The sequence below is a fragment of the Nannobrachium achirus genome (genome assembly GCF_963921795.1).
Source record: "Nannobrachium achirus genome assembly, chromosome: 3".
NCBI classification, from domain to species: domain Eukaryota; kingdom Metazoa; phylum Chordata; class Actinopteri; order Myctophiformes; family Myctophidae; genus Nannobrachium; species Nannobrachium achirus.
In genome coordinates, this window is record NC_137812.1 from 4,971,495 (window position 1) to 4,996,189 (window position 24,695).

The 24,695-nt window shown below is 40.8% G+C and overlaps 1 protein-coding gene across 1 annotated transcript; it reads right to left on the minus strand.

The window, feature by feature from the left end:
• Nucleotides 1-724: 724 nt before the first annotated feature.
• LOC308281589 (uncharacterized protein) lies at nt 725-16,114 on the minus strand (the record flags this gene model as incomplete). The annotated part of the gene is made up of 10 exons (XM_080721815.1): nt 725-1,210; nt 2,004-2,039; nt 2,553-2,654; nt 3,017-3,052; nt 3,170-3,253; nt 10,113-10,178; nt 11,098-11,196; nt 12,427-12,585; nt 12,988-13,065; nt 15,932-16,114. 10 exons carry the CDS (start codon nt 16,112-16,114, stop codon nt 725-727), a joined length of 1,329 nt encoding a protein of 442 aa, XP_080577941.1.
• Nucleotides 16,115-24,695: the final 8,581 nt, after the last annotated feature.

Sequence of the window (24,695 nt, forward strand, 5' to 3'; positions counted from 1 at the left end):
GTTCTCACTCACTCCAATCAGTCCTACCTATATAAACTGCCTCATGCCTCAGACATTCAGTTCTCCTTGGCAGCAGCAGCGACAACATCTCCCTGTGTCTTGGGACAACCAAGCCTGTTATGCGTTGATGAAAAATAAACCATAACACATGGAATCCAAATGTTCAACTGGCATTCTTGCCGATGCCCCCATGGCGATTTTAACCCACCTTTAAACCAGCCCCCCTGAAACCTCAAACCCTATTCAACAATGCTACCAAACAAATCAAATTAATTCACATTAACGTAAACCATGAATTAACAATACATAAAGTGCCAAAACAATCCAAACTCATGCAAATACAAAAAGCAAACATGAACAATAAAACTACCAAAAATTCAAATTAATTCACATTAACGTAAACCATGAAATAACAATACATAAAGTGCCAAAACAATCCGAACTCATACAAATACAAAATAAAGAAACATGAACAATAAAACAGCTAACAAAAAAATTCAAATTAATTCACATTAACGTAAACCATGAAATAACTACATAAAGTGCCAAAACAATCCATACTCAAACAAATACACAAATAACGCAAACATGAACAATAAAACGGGATTGATCGAAAGGTTGACAAGGCAATAAACTACTGCAGAGCTTTTTCAGCATCTCCAGTGTGCAGACTCTATTCTATGTTATACCTTTGCTTGCCTTGCAAACCTGTGCCACAATTTGATTAGCCCCACAAGGCTTTGCAGTAAACACAGCTCTCCGCCTTCCCCTTAACCAGCAAGTCGCATGCTGTTGTCACCCGTTCCAAAATAATCAGCCCGCTGTGGGGGGACGGTCGCTCTGAGAAGCCCAGAACCTGGCACACGCTGTACTTCTCCAAGCCCAGCAGGAGGCTCACCACCGCGGCCACAGAGTTCAGGCGTGATGGGTGATGGGCGTACAGAGGGTGGGTGAGGGACAGCGGCTGCTTGAGGACGGTGACCCGATAGCGGAAGTCCGGGTCGATCAGCACCATGGTGTCCGCCATGCTGGACTCTTGGGCACACTGGATGAGCTGCAGTTGAGGCCCCTTCTTCTCCACCAGGATGGCGGACCAGAGCTGGGGTAGAGTGGCAGCGCGCAGCGCCCGCAGAAGCACCAGCAGCTGCTGCTCGCCCCCGTCCGGCCCGTTCCCGGCAGAGCTCTCGGCCAGGCTGCAGATCCCAGCGATCTGCGACGATTCAAAAAGGGGAAAAAAGTAGCACAGAGAAATGCACGTTATTAGTGTGGTTGGCAACCAGACTATATATAGTACTTGTCAGACTTTCTTCTTCCATCCATCCATCTTCCCAAATAAGCTTTATTTTGCTGTGCTACTCCTTCGACAGTTTTGGTGGCACGCACTTGGGCCAGTAATTGCGACCGTTAGGTCGCAAGTTACTATGAAAAGCTCCACAGGCTGTCTGTCAGTCAGTCGGTCTGTCCGTCACCTCCAGCACCGTTGCCCCAATCCATGCCAAACTTTGCCCACACACTCCTTGGATGGCAACTACCACCCCTCATTTCTCACATGGCCCTCTTCTAACGCCACCATCAGGCCGATTTTTGCAAAACACATTTTTGGACACTGCTCCTACAGATTTTGGCCTAAAATCACGCAAAGCAGTACACTTCTAAACTTCATTTCATTTCTAAAGTCATGTCATCAACATGGATCTGTCCCATTTCCCATATTCCCTCCTGATTGGCTACGATTGCCTTCTAAAGTTTGTGTATGCAACCTGGCCGTCGCTTATCTCCCGATTAGGGAATCTTACTGGTGCAATAGTCCGGTCGTGCGCCCATATATGGCCATTCATTTATTAAAGAATTTATTTTCCCCATTTACTTGAATGGGGATAAATTCAAATGGTATGACGGAATTCATTTGCAAGTGTGACTCGCATCACAGCAACCACGATTGCAATTTCCGGTGTGAAAACTGTCCAACTGTATAATGATGAATCATATAGGAGGACACTTACAATGGGACCCTCTTGCATCCCGTGATCAGCCTGGTCCTATTCAAAAGGGAGAAAATTAAAAGAAGAAGAAAAAAAAAATTAGCTTTGCTTATCCAGAGAACTGAAAACTCTCCAACTGAAAAGTGTACCACATCGTCACTCACTGTCAAGCAGAAACCTCGTATCTCCAAGTTTCCATTTTTTACGTTTCTTCATAAAGTAAAGCCCTGCTTCATCATACAAGACTGTCGCACAAAACTAGTGAAAGTAGCCGATCTACAAGCACACAACGCCTCGCGATTGTGTGCTTGTAGACCGGCCATTTTCACTAGTTTAAATTGTTTTCAAAATGATAACTACGAAACGAACGGTACAAGGTTTCCACCCGACAGACAATATCGTCGTTGTCGGGTGGAAACCTTGTAAGTCCAAAACCGTTCGTTTTGTTCAAAAACATCAAAGGTAGCAGCTTGCAGATTTGCTACTTTTGTGTGACAGTGTAGTATGATCAAGTAGGCCGGGCATTCATTTACCAAAAACACAACAGCAACGATATAACAGGGCACTTACAATGGCACAACTCTTCTCCTCTGGTTTTACAGACAGACATTGTGCAACTCCGTCTATGTTGGACTTTCCTCCGTCATCAGCCATGCTGAAGGTTCCAGTAATCTGTGATGATTCAAAAGTACAAAATTTAAGCATCACAATAAATAAGGAACAAATCTAAAATTCACATACATCACAAGTAAATAAATATAACTGGTATCACAATAAAAGCATAAACACAAGAAAAGATAAAACAAAGTATAAAACAAAACTAATTAAATCACGCCAAGCAGACAGACAATGGTTTAGTGATCTTGGCTTTGAACTGTGCAAAAATACAATTCAAATTAAGCTAGAGGTTCCATTCCAAGACTTAGGAGCATCAACCACAGAAAAGAATGGCTTTCTCATCCTCAGAACAGACATGGGAGACTTTGAGAAGCATTAGTATTGTTTATTTATTAGCGTTGTTTGCCAGCACTTACAATGGGTCCCTCTTGCATGCCATGATCAGCCTGGCCCTATTGAAAAGATAGAGAAATTAACATAGAAAATTAGACATTCATATTATTGTTTAACCAGAAAACTGATGCAAAAACTCCCAAGCTGATTAATGTACCATAAAGCAGGGCACTTACAATGGGGAAACTCTTTTCCTCTAGTTTTACAGAGTTCATGCCTGTCTGTGTTCCAACATCTTGCATCCCGTCAGTAGCCTGGCCCTATTCAAAAACGAGAAAAGCAACACACATTAACAAATTCACATTATCTTACCCAGGGTTGCCACGGTGTGGAGGGTTACATTTTCGCACCAACGAATGAACTCATACTCAACTAGAAAATATTGTTCCTTCGAAACAATTGTGGGCTCGCTTCTAGCCGGAAAACAATGGCTATAAAAGTACAAAATGTCAAGATCGCAGGCAGTGCTCTCTTTGACGTTACTGACGTCAAAGATTGGTCCATTTTTTCCAAAAATGTTATGCAAAAGTTGACCCGCTGGTGGCGCTATAACAGGCCAATGATAGAAGGGTGGTATCTGTTTCTTGACCTATTGGGAATGTGCTTGCAAGATTTCACGAACATCCCAGGCTGTGTTCATGATTTGAGGTGTTTTTGGCTTTGGCCACTTTATCGCTGCTTGCAGCTATATTTATTATTATTATTTTATTATTTTATTGTATGCACTTCATAGGCATGTTAGATAAAGGTCCTTAGATTGCGTGTAGAATGTTTCATGCAAATTGCTAAAAAGAAATCCTAGAATAAAAACGGTTTTAAGCGTTTCACAAACTGCTCAAAATGATATAGCGCCCCCCTTTGGCCAATTGGGGTATGATTGGTTTTAGTGATATTTGGAATAACACTCTACATCTTTGCCAAATGCCATGAACATGCTACTTTGTATGTATGATTTAGAGGCAGAAGAATAATTTGCATAAAAATGCAATATTCATTGAATTATTTAAAAAAGCATGTTTCAATTTTAAAGAAATCCGATCTGACAGATCTTTAGATATCGGTCCAAAGTTCACGTAAAAAAAGTTTTGTGCACGTGACGCGAAGATTTCAGAATAAAAGCGGGTTTACGCGTTTTACAAACTGCTCAAATTGGCGGAAAATCTAAGGGCGGAGCTTACTTAACAACGACACAGATGTCTTCCGCTTGAGTCAAAGCACGCGTGTAACAAGTTGCATGTCTTCAAACGAAACGAGTCAAGACTTATGCCCGTTTGAAGTTTGAATTTTCAAACGCTTCGTATAGCGCCCCCCTTTGGCCAATTGGAATAAGATTGGTTTCAGTGATATTTGGACTAAACCTCTACATGTTTGCCAAATGCCATGAACGTAACACTTTGCATGTTTGATTTAGAGGCAGAATAATAATTTGCATAAAACCGCAATATGAATTGAATTATTAAAAAATAATGGTTTAACGTACAAACTTCTCACCACATAGACTGTATAGGTATTGGTCCAAAGTTCATGTGAAAAAGGTTTTGTGCACTTGACGCGAAAATCCCAGGAGGAGATAGATTTTTACTGTTTTTCATATAATTCCGAATTGTGGGAGACCTAAAGGTCAGAGGTCAAAAGTTAGAGGGTAAAAGTTGTTCGGCATGAGGAGACGCATAAGTGTATACAGGTTTCATGGCTGTATGTATAACACAGCATGAGCTATACCTGTTCAAAGATCGCACTTTCGAAGGCTTCCTACAGCGCCACCATTTGGCCGATTGCTATAAAAAATAATAGCACACTTCGCCACTGTAAACTGAACACATTGATGTTTTTATTTTCATTTTCTCACTAAGTATGTAGGAGTAGAAAGGAACCGAAATCCCGTCTACTGTTGATTGCCTGCCTGATAAATAAACTAGAAAAATATTGTTCCTTCGAAACAATTGTGGGCTCGCTTCAAGCCAGAAAACAATGGCTATAAAAGTACAAAATGTCAAGATCGCAGGCAGTGCTCACTTTGACGTTACTGACGTCAAAGATTGGTCCATTTTGTTCCAAAAATGTGTTATGCAAAAGTTGACCCGCTGGTGGCGCTATAACAGGCCAATGTGAGAAGGGTGGTATCTGTTCCTTGACCTATTGGGAATGTGCTTGCAAGTGTCGTATATTTTGGGTCATATTCATAAGGTACAAGTCATAAAAGCAGAGTACAAAGGGCTAAACTCTAAAGTCACAGAGACTTGAGTGAATCACGGGGCTAATCTGGAAATCACAGGGACTTGAGTGAATGCATTCCACAGTTCACAGATGTTACACTGGCAACAAATGCTGATATTTACATAGGCTTGGCTTAATTATGCAGTGAAGTTTTAAGGTGTCAAGCTCCACAGGGAATCTTCTGTGAGGCTCGGTTGAAGACAATAGAGTATGTTGATTTGATCGTCTGGGAAGGTCTCATGCCTCCACCTGATTCAACTATCTTGTCAGATAGACTGTTGATTATTAAGTTAAGATTAAAGTGCACTTTCTGTATTTTGACATTCTGTACACCGGGTGGGACGCCTCCTGGTGGGGAATGTGAAAATGGGAGATGTACACACATTTGATAAGGAATTATAACTGCATGGGATTATCTCTGCGCTGTGGTCACAGCCACCATGGTCTGGGGCATTGTAAATTAGCATGTTTAAATGTAGCCAGGAGAAAACCCCCCAAGCCCACCCTACTCAGCAGGATATAGACAAGCCAAATGTATTGTTAAGGAAAACCCCTTTTGGCCAGGCAGTTGTCATGTGTCACTCTATTCCTCAAACTGTCCCTAAAACGTCCCAAGGACAAATATTCATAATTGGAGTGTGTGTCGGGATTGTCAGAATCTCTCATTAAAAGGCCTTTTGATGAGGGATGTGACAACAAGTAGACATACATTCTAATATGGGATAAAGGAAAATGGTTTGGGCTCTAAACTTGTGTAAGACTCAAGACACATGAATTGGAGGGTCTGGTTATGAATATATGTTTTTATATGGCCAGGATTTGCCAAATGTGGCAAGCAGAAACATATATTCATGATTAACCAGTATAGGACGTGAAGACTTCTCAGGGAATCCTCTGTTTTCCTCCCTGCTCAGAAAGAGACGTTTTAATTATTGATCTTTGGGTAAAAGTAACTTCTGGTTAACCATTTTTAACAGGAGTTGACTGTATGAGTATGATATTTTGAGTTATGAGTGAAATATTGATTGTAAAATGATTTATCATGTTGTAAGTTTGAGTTTGAGGCAATACTTTATAAACTGTATTAATTCTGTGCCGGCTACAGCCCCTCCCCTCTGGTGCTGCACCGTATTGACTAGTCAACAGGCCAGGTGGGACGGCCCGCCTTTATTCAACAAGGCTTTGATGTGTTGAATACTTAAGTGGCTGCAGAAACTGAGTTCGGGGTTCAAACCTGTTCCTGAGCCAAGCAGGTTGGTTCCAATCCCCGAAGCAAAAGGCGACGCTATGCTCATATTCTGCATATTTCTGTGAAGAAAATAAAGTTTGTTGACTGCCTACAACTAGCTACTTCCTGACTAATCTTTTCCCTGCACAACTGAAGAACCTTGGACAGAATTAACGACACAAGATTTCACGCACATTGCAGGCTGTGTTCATGATTTGAGGTGTTTTTGGCTTTGGCCACTTTATCGCTGCTTGCAGCTAGATTTATTATTATTATTTTATATTTTTTTTGTGTGCACTTCATAGGCATGTTAGATAAAGGTCCTTAGATTGCGTGTAGAATGTTTCATGCAAATTGCAAAAAAAATCCTAGAATAAAAACGGGTTTAAGCGTTTTACAAACTGCTCAAAATTATATAGCGCCCCCCTTTGGCCATTTGGGGTAAGATTGGTTTCAGTGATATTTGAACTAACCCTCTACACTATTTTGTCATGAAAATGTGACTTTGTATGTATGTTTTAGAGGCAGAAGAATAATTTGCATAAAACTGCAATATTGTTTGAATTATTTAAAAAAGCATGTTTCAATGTTAAAGAAATCCGATCTGACAGATCTTTAGATATCGGTCCAAAGTTCACGTAAAAAAAGTTTTGTGCACGTGACGCGAAAATTCCAGAATAAAAGCGGGTTTACGCGTTTTACAAACTGCTCAAAATGGCGGAAAATCGAAGGGCGGAGCTTACTTAACAACAACACAGATGTCTTCCGCTTGAGTCAAAGCACGCGTGTAACAAGTTGCATGTCTTCAAACGAAACGAGTCATGACTTATGCCTGTTTGAAGTTTGAATTTTCAGACGCTTCGTATAGCGCCCCCCTTTGGCCAATTGGAATAAAATTGGTTTCAGTGATACTTTGACTAACCCTCCACATCTTTGCCAAATGCCATGAACGTGTAACTTTGCATGTATGATTTAGAGGCCGAAGAATAATTTGCATAAAACCGCAACATATATTGAATTATTAAAAAATCATTATTTAACGTACAAACTTCTCACCACATAGCCTGTGTAGATATAGGTTCAAAGTTCATGTGAAAAAAAGTTTCGTGCACTTGACGCGAAAATCCCAGGAGGAGATAGATTTTTACTGTTTTTCATATAATTCCGAATTGTGGGAGACCTAAAGGTCAGAGGTCAAAAGTTAGAGGGTAAAAGTTGTTCGGCATGAGGAGACGCATACGTGTATACAGGTTTCATGGCTGTACCTAAAACACAGCATGAGCTATACCTGTTCAAAGATCGCACTTTCGAAGGCTTCCTACAGCGCCACCATTTGGCCGATTGCTATAGAAAATGATAGCACACTTCGCCACTGTAAACTGAACACATTGATGTTTTTATTTTCATTTTCTCACTAAGTATGTAGGAGTAGAAAGGAACCGAAAATCCCGTCTACTTACTAGATAAACAAATAAATAAATAAATAATGACAATATCTAAAGTGTGCTCGCCAGGTACTGGCGAGCCCACAATAATGACAATATCTAGAGTGTGCTCGCCTTATAGGCGAGCCCACAATGATGGGTGACAAGATGTGCATGCAGAACTACAGTGTGTGGGCAGTACCGATTTCAACCAGCAGGTGTCCTCCTCGGCATGCCTGGCAAACAAGAGGACTATCTTGCTGCCATACCCCAAAGGCCCATTCCCACTAGGCCAGATAAACAGATACAAAATTATCTTTCTCCATTCAAGTGGATGGTAAGATACAGATAAAAGAAATCTGTGACATGTCTTTTATCTGTATGAATGGAGAGATATTGTTTTATTTGTTTATCTGACCCAGTGGGAATGGACCTTTAAGCCTAAACCTTTTTGGCATTCTTTACTACTACTATTTAATTTTATTACTGTTTTTTTACTATTTTGAAAAACATTTTAAAATAGTGAAAATAGCCGATCTACATCGACCCGTTGTGAGCTTTTAGAACTATTTAAAAATCTTTTTTTCAAAATAGTAAAAAATACCTCAAACGTTTTAGGCATAATTGGTAAGGCATTGTGCAAGATAGGACTGAGATAGTATTATCCAATCAGAGTGGTCTATGCTAAGGTATGCAGCCAGACACAAACAGCAAGATTGCTGCAGGAGAAAATAAAGCACTCATACAAGTAACACTTGGAAAGGAGTCAGCTTAGGTGGTTCGGGCATCTAGTACAGATGCCCCCCGAGCGCCTTCCTAGGAAGGTCCTCGACGCACGTCCCACAGGGAGGAGACCCCGTGGCAGACCAAAGACCAGATGGAAGGATTATATCTCCACACTGGCTTGGGAACGCCTCGGTATACTCCCTGAGGGAGTGGAGGAAGTTGCTCGGGATGAGGAAATCTGGAAGTCTCAGCTGGAACTGTTACCCCTGCGACCCGATTCCGGATAAGCGGTTGAAGATGGATGGATGGACAAGTAACACTCCCTAAGGTCGAGTAGCGACCGCAGTGAGTGCCAGCTAATTTGACTATAATTTAGACTTACCTAAAGTTTTGAAAAAATTGCAAAAAAGAAACATGTCGACATACATATCGTCGTTGTCGGGTGGAAACCTTGTATGTCCAAGACCGTTCGTTTTGTATTTATCATTTTAAAAATGAACTAAACTAGTGGAAACAGCAGATCTACAAGCACACGCTGCCTCGCGGCGCGAGGCGTTGTGTGCTTGTAGATCGGCTGTTTTCACTACTGTTGTGCGACAGCCTTGTATGATGAAGCAGGGCTTTACTTGGTGAACAAAAGTACAAATTTGAAACTCGGAGATACGAGGTTTCTGCTCAACAGTGACGATATGCATATGAGACATGGTGGGGGCGGACATTAATTGACGATAAATATTGCGTGCAGGCGAGCATAATGTAAACCTACAAGCAAAGTCTCTTCAAAGCACACGTGAGGAGGAAAAGGCCAAGAGGAGATCTGCACACTTTGAGACACTCAGCCAAACTGATCAGAGTTTCATGACATACAATCCCTTTTATGCCAATATATGGAGATCCCTTTCTGTAAAACGAGTCGCACAGCTATGGGCTGTCTTCCTCCCAAATATGGGCATTCCCATATGAAGTCTGGTTAGTATGGGCTTGTTGATAAATTGATGACATCAGGGATCTCCATATATGGGCATGAAAGGGATTCTGTTAGTGTGGTTCCCCTGACATCACAGTGATGTCAGAGCGTGATTACAGAGCGGCAAACCCATAGACTGTAAAAAAGCGTACACGTCCAGACAGACGGCCGGACTAACAAAAACACAAGATCGTATTGCTTAAATAAGCTGTTGTCAAAGTAAATGTTCTAGCGTGATTTCTCCGCAAACTCTGTTCTGCGCTGTGAGTGTCTGCTTTGGGTGTACAGATCTGGACCATAGGCAATAAATAAGTTGTCAAAACAAATGTAATAAGATAAGATTGTCATTGTATACAGAATACCATACATTTCTTATAGTGCAACCTCTTCAAATAGCAGCAATAAAGCAGTAAATGGTATTATCAATGGGCACATAATCAGTGTATGCCTGCACACCGTCTAACACCGGACACCACAGCAACCCTAGTTTACAGGTATTTAGAGAGCTGATGAATGAAAAGTGAAAATTAATGAATCCAAACGAATCATGTACTTACAATGGGAGAACTATTTTCCTCTTGTTCTCCAGTTCTGTTGCCAACCTCTTGCATCCCGTGATTAGCCTGGCCATATTCAAAAGTGAGAACATTTACACAAAAAAGAAAATCACATTAGCTTGATTCCTCTAGAGAATTGATTTGAAAACTGTCCACATACAGTATAGCAGGGCACTTACAATGGTAACCGGAAGGCTCGCCCCAAAACACACTCATCCCCATTTTGTTTACAGACCGTTTTCCCCAGCGATTCTGTACTTGTTTTACTGAGGTTAAGGTTAGCAATAAGGTTGGGGTTACGCATAGTTTTACTGAGGTTACGTTTAGGAATAATATTAGGTTTAGGCAAAGTTTCTTTTTTTAAGATGTGTTTTTTGGGGGGCTTTTATGTAGGGTGACGTTTTGGCCGGGACTGTACCGTTTTCAAGCAGCGTGTCCCGACAAATATCACTATAACAATAATATGTCCCGTTTTTCAACATTCATTACAAAATTGTCCCGGTTTTCGCCAGAATTAAAATAGTAGCGGTTTTCAGTGGTTGCATAAACATTTATCATGTTCTTTTCATGTAAACATGGTCACCTAAACAATCAGAAAACATGAACAAATTCATTGAATTCAACACTGAGACTGTTGTTCATGTAACGTGCGCATTGCTTTGAGGGTCCCGGTTTTAGGCAACAGTGGTTTGCGTGAAAATATGGTCACCCTACTTTTATGCCTCTTGATAGGACAGTATACTGACAGGAAACAGGGAGAGAGATGGGGAGTGACACGCAGCAGAGGTAGTTGGGAATCGGAACTCGAACCAGCAACACGCTGTCAGGCTACACTCAGTCTATGTGGTATGAGCCTGGACCGGTAGGCCAGCAGGCGCCCCAGGTTTTGAGATTACGGTTTAGGAATACTTGGTTGCGACCGGTCCGAGTTCGCCGGGTTTGACGCGAGGAGAGCGTGTTTTGGGGCAGGCGCTGTATTCCTTACACTGGGAAATTTCTCTGGTTCTTCTACAGGATGAGTTTCTGCATCTCTGTCTGTGTTTCTTCCATCTTCAACTCCAACCTCTTGCATCCCGTGATCAGCCTGGCATAGCGGAATGCGGGGCAAGAAATTTCTCTGTCGAAACATAAATATCTATGTGAGTCCATCTCATTTCTCAGTCGGGGGTAGCCAGATGATGATAATAGCCAGATGATAATAATAAAATAATAAAATCAACCAACGAACTCGTTTCCTACAGAGGATCGCACCGATGGTCAATTTCAACACACTGAAGACCATAGCTTGTGCAATAATCCAGCCCCTCTTTGACTACGGAGTCCACATATGGTATCGTGACGCCCCACAAGCCCTAAAAACTAAACTCCAAACAGCCCAAAATAAACTAATTAGGGTCCTGCTTAACCTTCCCTATCAGACTCACCTCACCGCTACACACCAGTTAAGAGTGGGGTGGCTCAGAGTTGATGACAGAGTACAGCAACTTGCAATGGGCCTGGTGTACAAGATACACTACACCACTATGATACCCAAGTACCTGTCAAAATACTTTATAAACGTTAAGGATGTCCATAATTACAACACCAGAGGCAGCGCCACAGATCACTTTCAACCCAGAGTAAAAACCAACAAAGGGTCAAACTCGTTCTTCTGCTATACCACCAAAATGTGGAAAGCCTTACCGAAGGCCATAAAGGAGTGTGGATCCCTAGCATCCTTTAAAATTGCCCTGAAAAACCACTTACAGGCAGCAGCCGTTCGCAACTGGTAAAAAAACAAACCTAGCCCAGCCCTACCCTCCCCTGCCCCTTCTTTGTATATACTTACTGTTTGTTTAGACTTACTGTTTTCTTCTTCTTTCATTTTATTTGTATTTACATATCTACTGCATAGAACTGTGTTCTATTCGTCTGTCATTCAATGTTATATGAGATACTTAAATGGTTTCCTGTGGAAATAAGCTTAGTCTTTTCATGGATCTCCTTTTAGTAGACCTTGTACCAGTGAAATGTACTGTCATGAAACTGTACCTTTTCCTATGCAAACTTCTAATAAAGTCTTCAATCAATCAATCAATTGAATGGACTTGAATGGCAGAGAAAACCAGTGCTAACAAATTATGCCCACTGCTTTGAAAAAACAATCCTAATACCATTTCTTCTGTCGAGTTGTTATTAACATATTATCCCTATTATTATTATTTAAAAAGATCAACTAATAGTGAAAATGGCAGATCTACATCATAAAAAAAGTAAATGTCACATTACAAGGTTATGTCATCCATAAATGTACAACAGAATTTACATCACCTACTTTTGCCAGGCTGTGGCATTGACGCAGGCGACACTTCTGCTTCTGCGTATTTCTGCCTCCAAACTTGAGCTTGTCTTTACAGAAATCACAAGTTCCACAGTCTGTCTTCAACAGGCACGCCTGGCAAGAGCCACACTTGCGACTCTTCTTCTGCTGAAACTGAAAAATGACATGATCAAAGAATTTATCTCCAAACAATGGTGCTATACAAGAATCATATCATCGCTGTCGACAGACACTTTTGCGTTAAAAAAATGAATAGCCCCGTTTTATAATACATTGTATGACCGCTTCTCGCAAAAAGTAAAGAAAATAGCTGATCCACAAGCTCATAACACGTAACATGGTGAAAGTGTTTTACGAAAATAAACCAATGTGTGTATGCCTGTTAAGCTAGATCTTTTGCTTTCGTCATGCATTCATTCAGATATGACCCTCCCCCTCTTATTGATATGGCTGTAGCTTACTAAGTGTTACATCACCATTATATCCTGGAGAAATGACACATACAGTATAATTCCCAAACGGGACAGGAGTCTAAATTATTACTATAGCTGTTACCTCTGGTCCCTTTTCTGTCTGCTCCTCATTCTGGGCACCACCTTTCTTCTTCTGCTTTATCTTTGATGGTACTTGGATCTGAAAATCAAGTGGAAGATGTTAACACTGACAGATCAGGCTTTGCAAATAGTAAAAGAAAAGCCAGTCACATATGAAATAGCTTTGTAGCCGCAAGTGAGAGATTGTAACAGGAATTCAAAGTATATTTCTTTTAATTATTGATTTACAATTATTGAATAATTATTCATTCTTCACCCAATCCGAGTGTTACTGTTATACTGTATGATTGGCCCTTGCATTATTATAACTAGAATTTCGGGCCCCCTTCGGGGGCCCTCAAATCTAGAGCTCGGGCCCCCTCCGGGGGCCCTCACGGTATACCAGCAATCAAATGGATTTGTAATTTTTTTGAGAAAAAATATTTTTTTGAGAAAAAAAAATTTGAGAAAAAAAAAAGTTTAAAAAAAAAAGTTTTTTGTAAAAAAAAGTTTTTTGAAAAAAAAAAAGTTTTGGCCTAATTGTGTTATTATTATTACTATAATAGGCCTGCCAATGTTTTATTTTCATTATTTCAATGTTTTCATTTTAGCAACACACACACACACACACACACACACACACACACACACACACACACACACACACACACACACACACACACACACACACACACACACACACACACACACACACACACACACACACACACACACACACACACACACACACACACACACACACACACACACACACAGTATGTTGCTGTGAAGAGGTGAGTGGGCCGAACTCTAGATGCGAGTGGCCCGAAGGGCCGCCAACTTCTTGTAAGATACAGGCTCTCGGCTAGCTAGGCTCTCGCTGCGCGCCCGTCACTGCTGAAGCAAACTGTAACCTGATACTTTGATGACGAAAATTGCGTAGGAGACACTCTGGGGAAAGATTTGCATAGCAAACCCACACATTACTTTTCTACAAAGTGTACATCGTGCGAATACAATAGCTTCAGGAGAAGCTGATAGGAACATTGGGGTAAAAATGTGCGATTTTTGTGCAAAAGGTGGAGTCTTTAGATGCAGTGTAAATGTGATTCTATCGCGGAGTTGCCTAAAAGTAATCGAAAAATAATCGCTGTCAATTAGTTGTAGGGATTCTTACTACTACACATTGTTATGATTATGTCTGAATGGAGTGTCCTAGGAGAAGCAGGGTAGGTAAACAAAGGAGATAAGAAGCCAGCTGCGTAGTGTCTCCTTGCCAAAATACTGCATCAGGGCCGATGCAGTAGTTCACGTTGTGAGCTTGTAGATCTGCTATTTTTTGGCAAAGAGATTTGGTAGAGAGTGAAAAAAAGACTGCGTCAAGTATGCATGTATATCGGCAAATAAAGGTGAATTGATCCCAGTGCATGACGTAGGACAATTTCACGATAAATTAAATCTCCATGATACGATTATCGTTAGTGTTTTTTATCGCGATAAACGATAATATCGCTTATGGTCTCATCCCTAGTTCTCTGTAAAACATGGATGTTGTTGCTGTCGGTTGGAAACCAGGTATGTCCACCACGGTTCTTTTTTTAAAAATTATTTTAACTCAGTCAGGGCCGGACGACTTTTAGATCGACAATCTCATTATGGAGTTCCCTGCCAAGCGACTTTTATCGACTTTTATATAAAAGCATTGTTTAAGCTTTTAATTTGGGTTAATAGACGGAGCGGAACGGTTAGCTTACCTTCGGCTAGTATACAGACGTAAACCGTGAAAAAAAAGGATATGATTATGACGTCACCTTTAAGCCATAGCTTCCTGTTTACGTAGGCCTCTGCTATAGGCTCAATGCAAACCATCCGACCCTCACGCAGCTTCACTAGGTCGGATTTTGATTCGGAAACTTTCTGTGTGGCATCTGTATACGTTCTGGTGCCCATACTGATGGTGGTTTTAGACGATCAAGCACGAATTGAACAGTATTGAGCTCAGATGGCGGCCCGCGGGTCTCCCATTCATGTCAATGGGGATCGACGTCATCGTCCCATCCTTGTATGTTGTGAACCTTGGTTTTAACATGGGTTAACATGGGGGCTTCCACAGTCTATGGTCTATGGCTCGCTCTAGTGGTCCTTTTGTTGCCTGACTGCGAGCGCCAGACATCTCACACTACGTTTCACTTCGGAAGAGAGTCTGAAATTACGGACGGAGATTCTACTTCGGCGTGGGCGGGCTAAAGCCTATTGACGTCACACACACACACACACATACACACACACACACACACGCGACGGCGACGTGGCGTGACATTGCAAAAATACGTTATTTCTCATAACATATTATATGTCTGCATGTTTACGTTAGTGCAAAATGGTATTAAAACGTGATGAAACGGCACTATTGCATCGTTTATTAAAATAATACGAGTCGAGTCTGATTCCGCCATGACAGTTTTCACGGACCAATCAGAGTCCACTAGACTCTCACGTGGGCAGAGGACACCAATCAGAGTCCACGAGCGAGTCTCACGTGAGCTCAAGAGCTCTGTTTGGAGGGGGCTGGGACCGGAGCAGCCAAACCACGTGCCCCAAGCATACAACCCTGATTGGCCCATTCAATGCGCCCGCTCTTCAGGCGGCTCGAAATAAAATAAAATATGTGCAGCTTCAGTCCACACTACAAACCACCCACCAGCAGGGGGTGGTGATGTGCTGACTGAAGTATCAGGCTAGTCATTTTGTGGTATGGTATTTCAACGTGGCTTGGTAAATTGATGTGATTATAATGATTAAATATAGCTATTTCCTGGCGTTATAAGCGCACATTCATATTTAAATTTGGCTGGCAATGGGTTGTTAAAATAGACGATCTATAAAAGTTCAAAAGTACAAATTCTTCTAGTATTCTTCTATGGATGTGTTTTACACCTGCATGTGCACATTATCAGGACACTTACCATGTGAAGACGGTTTGCCTCCAGTTCTCCAGAATGCTTTCCTGCATCTCCGTCTGGGTTCCCTCCTTCTCCAACCTCTTGCATCCTGTGATCAGCCTGGCCCAGCTGAATGCGGGGCAACAAGGTTCTCTGCAAAAACATGGATATCGTTGCTGGCAGGTGGAAACCAGTTATGTCCGACATGGTTCCTTTTTTTATCATTTAAAAACATTTTAAAATAGTGAAAATGGACAATCTCTAAAAGTTGCATCACAAATCTAAATTCATTGAATGAGCAGAAAAAACAGCACCAACTAGAAAAAGTGCACAGGTGGCGCTAAAACTTTATTATAACATTGAGAACATGCACCTTATGGTTTGGGGATGCAAGTAACCAACAAACAACTGGTATTTCTTCCTACCTTGCGAATGGGAGAAATGCATTTACGTTTCTTGCAAATGCGATGGAAAAGGGGCCAGTCAGGTCCATGCATGCAGTTGACACACTGCCCACAATTCACTGTGTTATGACAAGCCACACACTGGCCACAAGGAATCCACTATAGCAGAGAGGAGAGGAATTATTCCCTGTTATTTTAAATAATGAACGTATCATTTCAAAGTATAATTTCAATGTAACACCTTAACCCATTAAGACCAGAGGACGATTCTGACAGTGACCATTTGGGGATCACGTGCCTAACATTTGTTCTTCATTTGAACATCATGCATAAAACCCAATGAGAACCATTACCTTTGTGAAACGAATCAGCGAGGGTTCCCTCGGTTTCAAGACTGTTGGGATCAATAAAAAAGAAAGCAAGATGTCAGACTAAGGAGCCATGGCATTGGTCCGACATTTCATTGTTCCTACATCCCATTAGTCTGAATCTGGTGAATGTTAACCTGGTGAAAATACTATGCCTAAACCTAAACCTAACCTCAGTAAAACTATGCCTACACCTAACCCAAACCTCAGTAAAACTATGCCTAAACCCAACCCTAAAACCTAACGCTAACCAAATTTGGACTAATGAGCTGTAGAACTAATGAGATGTAGGACTTATGGGCAGTCCCCGTGTCTTCATGCATTTCTTCCCTTATTTCCATTTCATACTCATACTGTAAAGTCCAAGAAAAATGTTTGTCAAATGTATTCACTAATTATGTACTCATGTGATCTGTTTATTCAATATAGTATATACAATGAAAAAGGAGATTAGAACTCAAAATATTCTTTTTCAGCTTAAATACACTGCTCTTTGCACTCAAATGCAAAGAGCAAGTTGTCTTGGTCATGTAACTACTAATATTGAATATTGACATGTTTAATATGGTCTTGTACTAAATGTGTTATGTTTTCTACCGCAGATGCTTTAATCACAGATGCTTTAAACACTGAAGATATGATGAAAATAGGTTAACATCAATGAGGCGATGTCACATACTGCAACATGATAGCACAAATGTCACATACTGCAACATGATAGCACAAGTCTAAATGAGGTAATATGTATTCAAACACATTAACTAAGTAAATATTTGGACATGCCTGGACTTTCATCATTTTAGGGGCAAGGCCTTCCTGCCCTCAAATAAAACAAGATTTTAGTCCTTTGAAACAATTTGTTGAATTTAAGGGTTATAGGGATGATAACCTAATCTGCAGTGAAATAGATAATGTGATGTCATATGATGATGGTATTTACAATCTGATCCATGCTCAGCCCTGCACCAATCAAAGTCACTGGATTGGTTTATAGATGGGGACTCGAGGGAGTTAAGATTTCAGAATCTCAACAAAAGACACTGGTGTCTACATGACAAGAAAGAGACACCGGTGACTACTGTCTACATAATGACTGGGCCTCAGGTCATGCCATTTCTTTGAGGGGCACAAGGCCAAACTGAGGGGCACAAGGCCAAACTGAGGGGCACAAGGCCAAACTGAGGGGCAACGGCGACCATGGCCTCCATGAAATTCCTGCCCTTATCTTGGATACATTTTTTGAAGAACAAACAACAAAAAAAAAACTAATTCTGTATGTGTTTGTACTGTATTTGAGAATGCAGTGAGCTATTTGGAATCGTTGTCCACTTAATGACATACCCCGACAACTGTGACAGTAAGGCTTCTTCAGTACTTTGTCATGCCATCTCCCTGCAAACGACTGACCACACTTGAAGCAGACGCTGCAGAGAAAAGACAAAACATGTGAGAGAGATCCTTCCACATGTAGCAGCCACACAACTACACAAATCAGCCAGTAGCCTTTTATGTTAAGTGTACATGAAATAAACAGTTGCTCATGCACATTAACACATTACTTCATGTTTTAGTACTTCATGAACAACATGTTTGGTTGTATTAAACCAGAGGTCTTCAACAGGGGGTCCGGGACCCCTAGGGGGTCCTCAGAGTTACTAAAGGGGGGCCGCCAAATCTTTGTGTGATAAGATCATGTTTTCCGACTTGATGGGTCTCATAATGAGGTGATTAACAGGTTGATCAATCCTAAGTACAGCTCTGTAAGATATCACTCTCATATGTGGAAACATTGCTACAAGTGTTTTTTATAGATTTTTTATCTGTTTTTTTAGATATATCTTTTATGATTTTATTGCATTTTAATTGTTTGTATTTCTACCATTGGCTTCGGCTGTAATAAAGTTTGATTGATTGATTGATGTCATTTTATCATCTACTCAGGCCCTTTTGTGAACACCCATGATATGTGAGGATGAAGTGTTTTTTGAATTACTTTTTTCATCTATTTGTAATATTTTTCTTATTGTATTAAATCCTTTTTAATTGTCCAAAACAGATACTGTATTAAAATAAACAAAAACAATTATTGAAAAAACACAGCCTCCTCACGTATCCGCTGGGAGGTAAGAGTCACCAGAAGCAAGCACAGGTATTTTCAATGAATCCATCATGGTTAAAATTGAGTTTGACGTTACAATGGGTTTGTATAGGAACTGGAAGGAGGGTGTGATGGGAGGGTACACAAGGATAGTTGACTCACAGCTCATGGAACTTCTTGTAGGAGGACCGACATCGAACCACTCTCTTCCTCTAACGAGACAAAGCAGGGACAAAAACACTCTTCCGTGAGATAGAAATGTCTATGATTGTATTGAACGACAATAAACTAACAATATCGCACCTCTAGAGACAGGTTGGATTATTCTCTGAATCCACTGTTCTGTTATTAGGAGTAACCCTCTCTCAAACTCTGACGAGATACATTCTTCTATTCTAATTCTTCTAGTGTTCTTCTTAGGGATGGGGCGATATGAAAATGTCATATCACGATTATTGTGACAAAAGAAATCGCGATTTTACGATATCGCGATAATCAAAATCCATTATCCTGGGGCAAAACGTGCCAAAAAATAGCAGATCTACAAGCTCACAACGCGCCGACGCGTGCTGAGCTTGTAGATCGGCTATTTTTTGAACACTTGACAGAGTAAAAAAAAAGGCTGTATCAAGTACGTACAGTATATTGTAAGTAACTTTTACAAATTATAGAGAGTTTAAGTGGTACCGGATATGCAACTCGGCAAATAAAAGGTGAATTGATCCCAGTGCATGATGGAGGACGATATGACGATAAATGTAATCTCCACGATACGAATATAGTGAGTGTTTTTTATCACGATAAACGATAATATCGCGTATCGTCCCATCCCTAGTTCTTCTATGGATGTGTTTTACACCAGCATGTGCACTAGGCTTGTCACGATACCGAATTTCTCATTTCGATACGATATTTTGAAAAATGTCGATACTCGATAGAGTCGATACCATTTTTGATACCACGCAACCACAGTGATTTTAGAGCAAAATGTTTATTTTTATTTAAAGAAAAATACAGAACTTATTGAGGTAGATGGTAGTGCACATTTTAAAGGCCTGCCTTTGATGTTTTCACATTCTAAGTACAAATAGGCCTTTAAAATAACTAGGAATAAGCCAAAGTAGGAAGGATACACATAAAAGTAACGTTGGTGTAAACCAATGATAGAGGTCAAAACTGAGTATCGATATTATCGCTACTAAGGAAAAGTCATATTGAAAATCGATACTATATTCAAAATCGATACTTTTTGATAAATCAATATTTTTGACAACACTAATGTGCACATTATCAGGGCACTTACCATGTGAAGACGGTTTGCCTCCAGTTCTCCAGAATGCTTTTCTGCATCTCCGTCCATCTTCCCTCCTTCTCCAACCTCTTGCATCCTGTGATCAGCCTGGCCCAGCTGAATGCGGGGCAACAAGGTTCTCTGTAAAAACATGGATATCGTTTCTTGCAGGTGGAAACCAGGTATGTCCAACACGGTTCCTTTTTTATCATTTTCAAAACATTTTTAAAAAGTGAAAAGAGAAAACATGGTTCCATTTGTACCCTCTCAATGTTACAGACCCTTAATTGGAACCCCTGGTGGGTCCTGAACCAGACATTGAGAAATAGTGGCGTGATGTCATTTTATCGTCTAACTCAGGCCTTTTGTGAACACCCTTGATATGTGAGGATGCAGTGTTTTTTCAATCACTTTTTCATCCATTTGTAATATTTCTCATATTGTGTTACATTATTTTTAATTTTCCAAAACAAATACTGTATTAAAAATAAACGAAAACAATTGAAAAAACACAGCCTGACATCGGACCTCTCACTTCCTCTCACGAGACAAAGCAGGGACAAAAACACAAAAGGCAAATGCATTCAAAATTGACATTTTTTTTTTTTTTTTTTTTTTTTTTATCCCACGATTTTTGTAACCCATTTTTTTCACCCGGTGCCAATTGCCTAAGCTGTGATCCTGGGCTCTACTCTCCCTCTGCCAACCTGGGGAGGGCCCCGAACTGAGCTCATGCTTCCTTCAATGCATGAGGAGTGAGCAGGCCGCTTCTTATCACCTGACAGGGGGAGCTTCCCCGGTTGGACGTAGCGCGTGGAAGGAACACGTTATTCCAACCAGTTCCATTCCCCTACATCAGGCGCCCCGGCTGGCCAGGGGGAGGCTTTATAGAGACCAGGATTACTGCATGTTTTTGTGAGGGTATCTACCCTAGGAGACACGGGGAGAACATGCAAACTCCACACAGAAAGGCCCTTTTGCCAACCCCACCTAGGGTGTGGGCACTGATGACGCGGAGGAGGGAACACGCCCCCAGCACCCACAGTGTCCCCCGGCGGGAATCGAACCCAGGACCTTCTAGCTGTGAGGCGACAGCACTACTGACTGCGCCACCCCCACAAAATTGACAATTTAATCCATTATTTGAATCTGCAAGTGACGCGGTTGTACAATGAAGCACAAATCAGGGTTAAACTGTCCAAACATTAGGGCCGTCACGATTAGGACATTTTACATGATTAATTGTCACTCAAATAATTGCGATTAGCGATTTAATTGTGTTATTTTCTGTTTGTAGGCTTGTAGGCTTGTAGGCTTTGAAGTTGCACATGGCAGATATGACACATAACCTAAACCTAAATACTGAATACAAAGAAATGACTGACATATTTAACAACTTTATACTTAAAAAGAACGTTGATAGCAGATCTACAAGCTCATAACGCTTCACGATGCGACACGTTGTGAGCTTGTAGATCTGCTATTTCCACTATTTTTGACTATAGATAGACTATATAAAAGATATGAACATTTTTCAAAATGGAAACGATTATGAAAAATAATCGCGATTATGTCAAATAATTGCAATTAGACGATTATTATGTAATAATTGTGACAGCCCTATCAAACATCTCAGTACCTTCACTCTCTTGGCCGCTGCCTTGTTGCTGAGGAACCTTCCAGAGTTAAAATGGAACATTGACAGATCCAGACTGTCCCCAAACCACAACGCCAGTTCCACGCCGCTTCTGAGTCGGTCCCCGTATGGACTAAGGGAGAAAAAACATTAAGAATGGTGGCAGATGAATAAAATGTTATTTTTTAAGTAGTAAATTATTTGAGTGCCAATTAATCGTCATGTAAATGTCATATCGTGACAGGCCTACGCGCACCCCAATCTGAAAATATTTGGTGCCAGGGGGACACCCATACAAGATTTCAGTTGTTCAAGTGTTTCAATGTACAAGCTCATGAATGCGTCGCAACACGATGGCGCTCCGGTGGCACCCACACAACCACGGAGGTTGTGGGTTCTAATCCACTGTGGTGCATCTGGCTTTGTTGGCAACCCAACTGGCTCTTGTTCGGGGAGAGAAGCCGTGCAGGGAGGCGTGACAGGGGTGTCACAAGGGGGGGGGGGGGGGAGTGGCACTGAGTTACTAGGGCCCTTAATTATTTTATACTTTAGCTATTTTTGAAAAGTTGTGAAAATGTGTGCAAATCTTTGGAAATATGTATTTTTTAAGCGAACATTTGTAACTCAAATTTTGCTTCTGGGGGGGTCCCTGGAACTAAATATTTTGAGATGGGGGTCCGTGGCCAAATACATATCATTCTGGGGGGCCTTTACATGAAAATGTTTGAGCACCACTGACATAGAAATATAGGTTTTTCAATAAACCTTAGAAGGATTTGAAATATTCAAAGACCACACATTTTCAAGAAGTTATTGCATTTATTCCTACGGAACCAGTAGGACACAGCAGTGAATAAACACTGCTTCCATCCATGTTCACTCCCCCTCTCCTCATCCATGCATTATTTTCCTATAATAGTTTGTTTAAATACAATCTATACCACACGCTGTAAGAAAAAAATCTCAGAACATCATTAACGACAGCAGCCACCCCGCCCATACTCTGTTCAAACTCCTCCCCCCCCCCCCCCCCCCCAGGCAGTCAGGTTGCTCAACGAAGGTTTGAAACATAGGCAATAGGCACTGCATGCACTTTTAAGCTGTATGGTATGGGATTGGGGTATGTAATTGTATATGTATGTCTGTTGGGACTTGTGTAGTATGTAGGTCTACACTTGTGTTGTGTCTTTAAGGCTGAGAATGCTCTAAGCGCAAGCATTTCACTGTATTTGTACTTGTATGAATATATGTGACAATAAACTTGAACTTGAACTTAAAATATACTTTACATCAGTGGTTCTCAACCTGTGGGTCGGGACCCCCAGGGGGGTCTCCAAATTATTTTGGGGGGTCCCCAGATGATTAACTTAATGTGCAATGTTTTCTCACTCAACAGTAAACAAACCAACATAAAGTTTAAGTGTATAGAGGGAATATACACATTTTCTAAAGTGACAATTTAAGGACTTTTTAATACCTCTAAAATGACAAAAAGAAATGGACAAATAGACAAATATTAGAGGCAGAAATTGTGAAAATAGCCGATCTACATGCTCACAACGCCTCGCAACGTGAGGCGTTGTGAGCATGTAGATCTGCTATTTTCACAATAGAACCGTGTTATACAAAATGTAATGCCTCAACTCTTAGTGCTCGTCATGGTGGGGGGGACCCCAGTTAAAATATGGTTACTTTGGGGGTCGCGGCCTGAAAAGGTTGAGAACCACTGCTTTACATGAACTATCAGTTATTCTGCGAGACATCAGGTGGCATTTACCTGAGGTAATAGACGTCTGTTTTGCCAACACTCACACCCGAGCGACGGACAATCTCCCTGCGTCTCCATCCCTCTCCCAGGGCGGGCCAGTCCTCCCATCCCTCATCAGGGTGTGTGAAGCTATGGGGTCGCAGGTTACAGGAATGAAAAGCAAATCAAAATCTCAAGATTGACATTTATGTCAGATAGGGCTGTCACAATTATTACATAATCGTCTAATCGCAATTATTTGACATAATCGTGATTATTTTGTCATTATCATCATGATTGTGAATGTTGAAAAATGTTCATACATTTTCAGAAATAGTGGAAATAGCATATCTACAAGCTCACAACGCATCGCACCGCGACGCATTGTGAGCTTGTAGATCGGATATTTCCACTATCAATGTTATTTTTTTAAGTAGTAAGTTGTCAAATATGTCAGTAATTTCTTTGTGTATTTAGGTTATGTGTCATATCTGCCATGCGCATCTTCAAAGCCTAAAAGCCAAACAGAAATGTAATTGTCAATGACAAAAACACAATTAAATCGTTAATCATAATTATTTGAGTGACAATTAATCATCATGTAAAATGTCATATCATGACAGCCCTATATGTCAGACCAAATCCCAATCAGTGTGAAAGGAGCCCCCTGCACTTATGTTCTCTTTTCTAAACTATTAAGACGAAATCTCAAATTATGCTTTGGTGTTATAATTCTAAACCTATGTTGTCGTTGTCCTACATACAGCCTACCAGTTTAGATTGAGGCTTTAGTGTTTATGAAATAGAAATACCAGGGTCTTATGGAAAATGCTTCTGAAAGTGAAAACATGTTAGTTTGATCAATTCAAATCATCTTTACTCCTAAAATAGTATTAGTGTAGCAGGCTTGACTCCGGGCAGCAGTGTTAAAGTCAACAAACCAACAGAATGACATATTCTCGACACCAAATTACTGAAATCAGCTTTAATCCATGAGTTCATACCTAATAATATCAGTAACATAAAAAATAAGATTTGTCATATTCCTTTCGCTGCCAAGAGGTCATATCCAATGTTTATCCTCTTATGTGTTTTTCTGGGCACAGAATTCTGCCATGTTAGCCACGGTGAGTGAGCAGAATTTTTCTATTTAAAGGTACATTTTCTAAATCTCTTGCAAACATTTTTAATATTGTACCTTTGAAAGCTGGCTCTCAATTACTAAGTGCAGAGGTCAGATGAAA